We start from the raw sequence: 10,326 nt of genomic DNA, 5'->3' as shown, positions 1-10,326 counted from the left end.
TGCTTTTGGTGTTAGTTTTTCATTAGCGCAAAGTTCGGATTCCTTGTGATTACTTGGTGGTGTGGTTGTAGTAATCGTCGGTTTCGGAGTTGCAGAATTCTCCGAACGTTCGACGGCGTCTTTTAGGGATTGAACTTCTTTCTGGGTTTGAATCTGTGTTGCCATAATAGACTTCGCGAAGTTACTGAAAACTTGTTCCTGGCGATCGAGAATAATCTGGATTGCAGCCGGGATGGCCAGATCTTGCGGCGTGGTGATTATTGCATCTTGTTGGGAAGTTGTGGATGTGGACTCACCGATTGATTGGGATGGGCGGGCCAGTAGAGCATTTTCTAATTGTTGTATCCGACGATCCTTGCTTTCAATCAAATCGATCAATTCGTCTATCTTTCTTTTTAGGCCTGAGATTTCGTTCTGGTTGCCGGAGTCAACAACGTTAGCGTAGGAGTTCCCACCGGTTTGCCTTTCGAGGAGCCTCCTAGCGGCTGGGTAGGAGATTCCTTCATTGACCTTGATTCGTTGGATTTCGTTTTCTTTCTGGTATGCTGGGCAACGTCGGTCGGAAACGGCATGATCGTTAACTTGACAGTTGCAGCAAAAAGTTTCTTCCTGACACTTGGTGTTTTCAACAATGGGATGCTGACCTGAGCAGGTGCCGCAGACCTGTTTTTCCGCCTTGCATCGAGTTTTTGTGTGCCCAAAAGCCCAACAGTTGAAACATTGCATCGGAGCTGGATAGTAAGGTCGAGTTCGACATCTTACATATCCGAAATCGACAAACTCCGGATAGCGGGTACCACTGAAGGAAAGGATTAGCGCTGGGGTGTTAACCCTTTCGTTGCCTACTTTTCTAGTAATTCTTCTTACCTCCCTAATGCCTTGATCTGCTAGTTCATCGTTCAACTCACTTTTAGACATGTTTACTGCGTCTCTACAGCTGACGACACAGCGGACAGTGTTGAGGATAGGATGCTCTATAACTTCAACAGGAGTACCGTCGACGAGCGCCTTCATCTCCAGAAGTCGTTGAAATTGCCTCGAACTTCTCACCTTCAACGCGTAAGAGCTGCCATTCACCTCAGGGAACGCTCCTTCAATTTTTACGCCTAAGAAGGATTGAATCGATTTCCGAATAAGGAAAGGAGCAGTCGGCAGCGGTCGATTTTCAACGCCGCGAAGACGAAGGATCATCAATTCACCATGGGTACCTTCTTTATCCATGTAAGGCGGCAGAGTTGGGCCTACGTGGGATCCGTCAACGCGTTGACCACAAGTGAGGTTGTCGAAAGAAGAATCATTTCCAGGGGGAGGGTCGCCCCAAGACGATGGGGGTCCCTGTTGCCCCGCCATTTAGGCGGATCCCTCTACCGGCACTCGTATGGGAAAACCCCAATTGATGTAGATATGCACTCACTGATCGAGAGAAAAAATCCCACCACACGGAAAGGTTCTCAACCCTGAAGTAGTCCGCTCACCCCAAAAAATCTCGTTTGATCACTCACTCGCGAACAAATCTCAGTCGGTTCACACTCTCTTCACCTTTTTTTTTCTGCTCAGCCGGCTTTCGGCTACTTCGCTCTCCTTCTCCGAAAGAGATTATCGCTCCTTACTAATTCGGTTTTTCTTACTTCTTTTTGCACTCAGACGTTGACCCCGACCTTGGGTTCAACAAGGTTCAATTTTGTCACACGCCACACTTTTTGCACAAATTTGCCGCCAAGCTTTTTCACTTCTCCTCACCACTGATTTATTTCGCCCCCCTTTCTCGGTAAGTAAGGGTTGAAGAGGCAAACGACGAAAACCACACTCGATTGAACACCGGATGGCCTCTTTAATGTTCAGGCAAAACCTACCACCGCTTAACTTGAGCGTGGACCACCTCAGAACCCCTTCCCCAATGCAGGGTAGAAGGGGCCCTCGAAAACTATTTTCGCGCGCGAAGAAATGCCGGTGTGAACAGGTAAGTATGACCTGGGTACACTCACAAAAGTTTAACCCGGTGAAACACGATGTAGTACACAAACTACTTATTAAAGTACCATCCACTTGTACGCTAGTGGATTTCAAAATTTAACGCACAAAATGACACGGACGAACGATTTAAAACGCACAGAAAAACAGTAAAAATCGACCAGCGATTAAAAGAACGTCTGCACACAAGCGCTGCTTGATGCTATGAATATATAGAAAGCTGTGCTCAAATCAACTACATGATTATTTCTTTATGATAACAGTAAAATTGGTAACAATAATGGCATATTCGTTAAAAATACTATGGGTTCTTTGGAAATGCATTAGTAACACTGACTACTATATGTTGTTAAAAGAACTGCCGCTTTATGCTGTCTAAATACTGTTTGTGCGGTAGTATTTACCATGCATATTACTGGCGTCAAGTTTTATTTTTCTTTCCATTTCTCATTTTACTATGTTTATGGTCGAATCAAGGGTCGAATGAAACATGTTATACCGACAAATTTCAGCAGACTACATTTTGCATTAGAATTTACCGCAAATATAGTTTTTCAGTGTAGTAGAGAACTTGACGTAGCGCCATTTTGTGAAAATCAAACTGCAATCGAGATCCGCCAGTCGCGCGTGCTTTGTTTTGGTTTACATTTTTATTTCTAAATTAAAATGAGTTTCTTGCAAAAAGTCGAAAAAATTGATGTAATTGTCGACGATACACTCGCCGATCCAGAAAACATTTCAGGTGAGAAAATAATAGTTGTTTTGTGGCCACGAAATTCAACTTTCTTCGTCTTTTGCAGAGGAGGACCGTAATCCGGATTTGGAGACGTTGATTGTTGAATGGAATTTGAGTCTGGCTATTTATGCAATTCTTATTCGTAAGTACTAATAATCTAATCCAATAAAACTTAATTTATAATAGTGCAAAATCCGTTCTGCAGAACATGGATACTCAGTCCAATATGTTAAACAAATGGACGACAGGTCATTGGATGATGTGTTTTCGGTGGCCAAATGGACGGGGCACAAATTTGCGCTGCGGCAAAAGTTAGTTTTGTGGCCAGAGAGTGTTCTGTACCAGTCGGCCGGTACATCGAGGGCATGCCAAAATGTATCCGCAGTAGCAACAGTTCCTTTCGGATCAACTACAGTGGCATTTCATTCGAACCCATTGAAGCACCGTTTGCTGCCAACCTCCGTAACATCGGAGTTGATGAATGACATTTTGCGCCGCAATGAAAAAGGAAAAATCGTGGCCAAATACTTCGAGATCCATCACTGCCTCGATGCCACCCACAGAAAATACCTCGCTCATACGGTCGTCGATTATTACATCGCCAATGATCTGTACTTCTCGCTACCGGACATGGCGAAATTCGCTCAGTTGATTGCTGAACGTTTTTCTAACGAACTACCCGTAAAACTCCTAAAAATATGATTGCTATTTGCAAAATTACATTTTTTTTTCAACAGGAAACATACTTCAACCCTAAAGACGTAAAGGCTGAAAAGAAGCATCCCTCCGGCTTAATTTATGACCGGTTCCATAATCGCAATAAGAAGAAACTTATTAAGGTTAAATCCGAAACCGACAAGGAAAATATTTTCTGTGGAGTGAAGGCTGCTGCACTACAGCTATCTGAAGACGGTATGTAAATTACTAACTAATATGACTTGCTGATAGTTTACCATTTTTCCTAATAATTCTAGATATCACAACGCAAACAACGCTTAAAAACTGGTTGCGCAACAACTTTGCCCCAGCAGAAGAAGTTCAATTGAAGTGGAAAAACTCGATCCTTTTGCGATTACGATCAATTATCAACGAATGTGATGTTGAAAAGTCCAACATCCTTTCTGAGTGGCCCAGGTTCGTTGATGAAGGTGGATATTTACTGGTAAGTCACACAGTTCGTCACTTTCATACCATCACAACAGCCAAACGGACGTAACATGAATTAATTTCATAGTATACAGTCAACTCTCTCTAACTCGATATTTTGTATCTCCATATGGAGTTAGAGAACTATAGTTAAAGTTGGTTTGCATGGCTACCTCGTCCCTTGGGTCGCATTTGCACTGATTTTGTGTTCTGTAGCTCGATACCTCCCCAACTCGATGATCCCTTCAAATTCGAGTGATGGAGAATTGATTGTAGTAAAACAGCGTTCAAATTCGAAACGGCTCACTAAACACAGCATTTTTAGCATTGGGTTTAATGTTCGCATAACTGTGTTTTAAATTGATAATTGTGCTGCTGATGGGTCCATTACTGTACTGTACTGCTCATAATAGTCCAGTAGATTAAGAAACACGAATAGCCACATAATTGCTAAATTTTAGTAATTTTTGACTATTTTCTACCTTTTTTCTACTCTGCAGAGATTGTTTATGCTGTTTGTTAATTCGCCCGGGTTAGTTGAAAATTTTCAGGGCTGGTAGCAGGTCTCTTTTAATGTCTTAAGTCTTTAAAACGCCTCTGTTTATAATTAAAGCTCTCTAGGGCTCATTCACAAATTACAGAACGCTGAAGGGGTGGGTGTGGGTCCTCATAATGTTACGGCTCTTACAAAACTTGTAGAATATTTATAGAAAAGCGTTACGAGGGAGATGGTGGCATTCAAAAATGTTTAGCCTTATGAAACATGTGAATGAACCATATAAAGTCTCTTTTTTTAACCGAAATGGTCTCTAAAATCATTACCCAACGAACATTTAAGTGTAATAAGAGTGGAACAAATCTCGTCTAAAACATATTTTAGCTCAATAAACTGTTATTCCTTTTTATTTATTTTTTTATTTTGTGTGATTGGCTTTTCGTAATTTTCCCATTGCAACACTTCCTCCAGATTTTCCCACTGATTCCTCCACTGATTTGTCCAGTAGTTACTCTAACAGATCATCCAAAGTTTTCTACAGTTCTTACAAAAAATATCCAAAGACACAAAGAGATCCTTGTAAGGCTTCATCAGAAATATCTAAAGAATTCATCAGATATTACAGGAATATCTAAAAAATCATCAGATATTACAATAGGGTTTGTTTTATAAACACCTACCGGATTTTTTCAAGAATTCCTCCTATAATTTCTAATCTAATCTTGGAGAAATTCTGAATGACAACTTTAGAGCAATTTCTAACAAACCATATGCTTCCTAATACAATTAAATTAATTCAGACCATCTTTAACCAAATGTCATTCGAACAAACGTCATTCGACCAAATATAATTCGATGAAGTATCCTAAAGCCCATAATAAGTGAACTTAAATATCAAAATTATTTTATTCTATTCTACAGATTGATTCGGACTTTGAGCACCTGTTTGGAAACTGTGAAAAACTGTTCGATAATTGGGAACTGTTTGCGAAGAAATTTCTAAACTACATCCGAAGCAGTGAAATCAAAGATGACCGCTCCCAACAACTCCTGAAATATTTAGAGGAATCAGCTGTTTGTCAGGGTAAGGATTAATAATCAAGAATGAACTTAAAACTTCAACTAATAAATTCTTAACATTTTAGATGGTCGTGATTTAATACTATGCTATGCATTTCAAGCGCTTATTAAGCCAACGCGACGATCTGGTGGAAAACTTCCTACCATCTTAGAAGCTTAATTCGATGTCTGCTGCCTTTGTGAAGCCAACGAAGAATACACCGATGACTTGAAATCACTGCGTCGAGATTGCGAAGGAGCGAAAATTCAGATGACACCACGCATTTATGCTATTGGCTGCCTTGAAAACATCGAGGCGTTTTACGTCGTAACAGGAAAGTTCGAGTATAAATTGCCATCGTTCCTGCGTTGCCTAGATGTCATCGTTAAGCTGAAGCACGTACTCGATTATCGTTTTCCAGAAAGTTGCGAGGCATTCTGGTGCTTCATAACTCGATACTTTTACGGTATCGACTACAAAAGGAAGTCGAAGAACAACCAACTTCTTCAATTGCTGACGTATTTGGAAGCACACTGCAAAGAAGACGAGTAATGGATTGCTATCTCTGTTCAACATTTTTCCAAGCCATCGACAGTTTAATGAAACACCTTAAAATCGAGCATGGAACGCCGGCGATATCAAATTATAAGTGCACTGCATGCAAGCCTGCTGCACTTTTCAAAGACGTGCATAGATTTAGGCGTCACGTTAGTGCTTGCCATCATAGCCTATTTCAGGCTAGAAGCGTAACATTGGAAAAGTCAGGAACTCAACATGAAAAAGAAAAACTGTTGCCTTCAATTGAACCCGCTCCGATGATACCTGAAAACGAAAAAGAATTTGAAAATACTATCGAGAATGAGGATATTGCTATTGAAGTAAAAAGTAAAGAAGAGAAAATACTAGAAATAAGAAGTAAATTAAGAGAGGTATTTTTAAGCTTCACGGTAAATCTACATGGTAAAAAAAATCTAAGCAGAAAAGATGTTATCGAATTACAAAGAAATATAACTGAAGACATTGTAATACCAATATTAGATGCTCTAAATGAAGTAGTAGATATCAAAAAGAATGCAGCAAATATGGAGCTTTTGAATGATTTACGCGATCCAATTAATTTTATTTGCACTGAGCGAAGATTAAACACCCAATTAGAAATATTGAATATGCGAGAGTCCCCTCAAATTATTCATTATGAAGACGAAGATAACAACATTATATCAAAGGGTTGTCTAACACCAATCAAATTTCAACTTAAACAGTTTTTCGAGACGGGATCAATTTTCGAACAAACTATGGATAACATGAAGGAACTGGAGCAAACTAATGGGATATCGAATGTTGTCAATGGAACTTTGTGGAAAACAGTTAAACACATGTTTGGTCAAAAAGTGGTGATACCATATTTTCTATATTCCGACGAGGCAGAGTTAAACGATGCAATAGGTGCTCACTCAGGAATCCACAAGGTTTGTGGACTTTATTACAGTTTACCAACTATTCCGTCACATTATTTGTCACGACTTAGTTGTACTTTTGTCGCTGGATTCGTTAAAGCGTCCGATATTGCGAAATATGGACCTTCAAGTGCTTTGAGCGATCTTGTGGATATTTTGGTTGAGCTTGAGCAAAATGGAATCGAATTGATAATACATAACAAGGCAGTGAAAGTTTATTTTGTTCTAATGGGTATACTAGGTGACAATTTAGGTATCAACTTGTTGATGGGGTACGTTACTTCATTCAATTCTCTTTTGTACTGCAGATTTTGTAGACTTGATAAGCATAAGTGTCAGAAATCAGTAATCTTGGATGAAAACATGAATCGGAATAAGGAGTCATATTCAATAGATCTAACAAAAACGGTAAAAGAATCTGGAATCAAAGAGGAATGTGGATTCAACAGGTTGCAATATTACCATGCTGGAGAGTTCGTTGCAGTGGATATGATGCACGATTTTTTTTCACATGGTATATGTGCTTATGATTTATCTTTTGTTTTAGACTATTTAATTAACACGCTAAAAATTTCACTAAATGTAATTAACTATCGTATAAAAATGTTTAATTACGGTAGCACAGAAAAACAAAAAACATTGAGGACAATTACGCAGAAACAAATCAAAACATCCTCGTTTAAAATGACTGCTCGAGAGATGATGCTTTTCGTTCGTTATTTTCCGTTAATTTTCGGGAATTTGATTCCGCAAAGTGATAGAATCTGGAACTTCATGATGTCCTTGGTAGAACTATCAGATATAGTAATGCTTCCATGTTTTGATTTGGAAATGTTAGAGGTACTCCAAGAACAAATTATTTATCACCACACGCTTTATCAGAAACTATTCGGTGCGACATTGAAACCAAAATTTCATATATTGTTGCATTACGTCGATGTTATAAAAAAAATCGGACCTCCGAAGTATACTTGGAGTTTTAGGTTTGAAGCTATGCATCAAATATTCAAACAATATAGTCGTAATATAACTTCACGAAAAAACATATGTCTCACACTGTGTATAAAAGCTCACATGTATTTCATGCATAATATGGAAGACTGGTCAAATAATGATCAAAAAGTCACGTTTAAAAATGCTGTACGTATAAAAGTGCCTGAATTACCATATTATAATTCCTTGTCTTGCAAAGAAAGTCTGACGTCTGACGAATACCATGCTTGCAGAGTAGCAATTTATAAGGGCACAGAGTATAAAATAGGAGATTTCGTCACTAAATCAGAGCATAATATGCGTAATATTGATCTCTTCGAAATTAAAGATTTACTTGTGTTCAACGATGAATTATTCTTAACGTGTATGGAATGGGTAGTTGGTGATTATTCATATCATTTTGCATCGATTGAGGTACATGAAGGTGAATCAAATCTAAAAGTTTATAATATATATTTGACGGTCCGCCAATTAACGTGTACGAAATTGATATGAAGAAGTTTATTAGGCTTAAGAAATTTTTTGTATAAATATTTGAATAAAAATTATTGCGTATGAACGAAGCAACTAGCCTTTTAACCATCGATTTAGATTCTCTATTTGTAGAGGTCACCTCTGCAAGTAAAGAATTTACACGAAAGCACCAACAATCACGAAACCATATACCAAAAATTACATGGGATGTGGTTAAATTTACTATAAACGAAAGATGCTACGTGAATGTAGATGTTGTTGATTTGACTATATGCATAGTCAAATGCAGGAAGTATAAAATACTATGAACATAGTAAAATTTACTGCAAATGTAAAAAAACTAATATGGTAAAAACGACTGCTTATGCGTTCAAAATAATACCTTCATATTGTCTGCTGAAAATTGTGGGTAGGTTGCGCTTAATTTAACCCCCTAAAATGGTAATTTCAACCGCATCGTTTTTTTGCGTGTAAGCATTAATGAAACGTTTCAGCCCCACGCCAATAGTTTACCCACAGATAACAGATGTTTATGTCCGATTGTAAAACTGTGTAAGAAAATTAATGGTGTTTTTAAGTGGCAACACAAGTAGCAACATCGTGGTGGCACTGTTATCGCTAAGTTCCCATGATGATGTCTGTGGTGAATATGAAACATTTCAAGATACTTATATTCACCACTGATTGCAGCAATACGTTGTGTGGCGGCGCTAGTGTTTTCAACGTGTTTTAGTTTGAATATTTACACAAGTTTTCAGAAGATTTTTGTTCTAGCATAAACATCTGTTATCTGTGCATCTGTTATCTGTGATTTTACCATGCCTGTAGTAGAAACCAGATTGTAGTAAATAATTTCTGTCAAATCTTCCAGTAATGTGGTGGGATGTACCTTAAACATAGTAAATTGGTCTGAAATTGCATGGTTGTTTGGGGTCGTCCATAAATTATGTAGCTTTTTAGGGGGGGGGGGGGTGGGTCTTCACGAATTTGTGACGAAGTGTGACGAGGGGAAGGGAGGGTTCCTAGCTAGTGGACGTAGCATTTTGAATCAAGTCCGTAAAAAGAAAGGCGCTGAGAAAAAATGCATACAATTATTTTTTATGACACTTCTTTTTTTACTTATAAACTTGGGTTATAAAATTATGATTAAGCTTCAAAACATTCATATGACAAGAATGAAAAAATATCTATGAAACTTCAGATTTTCTTGATAAATGCAATCAAACAGATGTTTTAAATAATTATGTGAATATTATATTATATTCGTGTCCAAATTAATAAATTTATAAATAAACGAAATAAGTTTAATGAATTGATTAAAAAATAATGCTCTAACTACTTGGAATACATTTTTTTTTGCCATTTGTTAACATAACATTAAGTCAGCCGTTTTAGTTTTATCACAGATAACAGATGTTTATGCTAGAACAAAAATCTTCTGAAAACTTGTGTAAATATTCAAACTAAAACACGTTGAAAACACTAGCGCCGCCACACAACGTATTGCTGCAATCAGTGGTGAATATAAGTATCTTGAAATGTTTCATATTCACCACAGACATCATCATGGGAACTTAGCGATAACAGTGCCACCACGATGTTGCTACTTGTGTTGCCACTTAAAAACACCATTAATTTTCTTACACAGTTTTACAATCGGACATAAACATCTGTTATCTGTGGTTTTATCCATATTTTCTGTTGGGGCTTTATTTCTTCAAGAAAATAAAATATGCTCTTCTTGGCAAATATTACATTTAAAGCAAGATATTTATTCCGTGAATTATGCCTACAATGTTGCAGGAGATCTCCACCCAATCAACTCATCATTTGTTTTGATATATCAATGCTCTTGATGGAATAGCCTGAATATTAATGAGGATAATAGATTCGAGTGTTAATAAAATTGCCCTATCATTAAATCTTGTTAATAACTCGATCATTTGTAAGATCAATTCAGTATGGAAACGATAAGGAAAATCAACTGAAATAT

At 37.8% G+C, this 10,326-nt stretch overlaps 1 protein-coding gene across 1 annotated transcript; it reads left to right on the top strand.

Annotated features, from left to right (window-relative positions):
- Window positions 1-1,116: 1,116 nt before the first annotated feature.
- LOC110680324 lies at window positions 1,117-6,441 on the top strand. The gene is made up of 7 exons (XM_021856150.1): window positions 1,117-2,713; window positions 2,772-2,849; window positions 2,913-3,388; window positions 3,445-3,619; window positions 3,682-3,869; window positions 5,271-5,433; window positions 5,495-6,441. Exons 1-7 carry the CDS (start codon window positions 2,638-2,640, stop codon window positions 5,587-5,589), a joined length of 1,251 nt encoding a protein of 416 aa, XP_021711842.1. The 5' UTR covers window positions 1,117-2,637; the 3' UTR covers window positions 5,590-6,441.
- Window positions 6,442-10,326: the final 3,885 nt, after the last annotated feature.

This window comes from Aedes aegypti, unplaced genomic scaffold (assembly GCF_002204515.2).
Source record: "Aedes aegypti strain LVP_AGWG unplaced genomic scaffold, AaegL5.0 Primary Assembly AGWG_AaegL5_hic_scaff_1194_PBJ_arrow, whole genome shotgun sequence".
NCBI lineage: Eukaryota > Metazoa > Arthropoda > Insecta > Diptera > Culicidae > Aedes > Aedes aegypti.
Note: the sequence above shows the minus strand (reverse complement) of the source record. Positions and strands in the feature narration are given on the sequence as shown.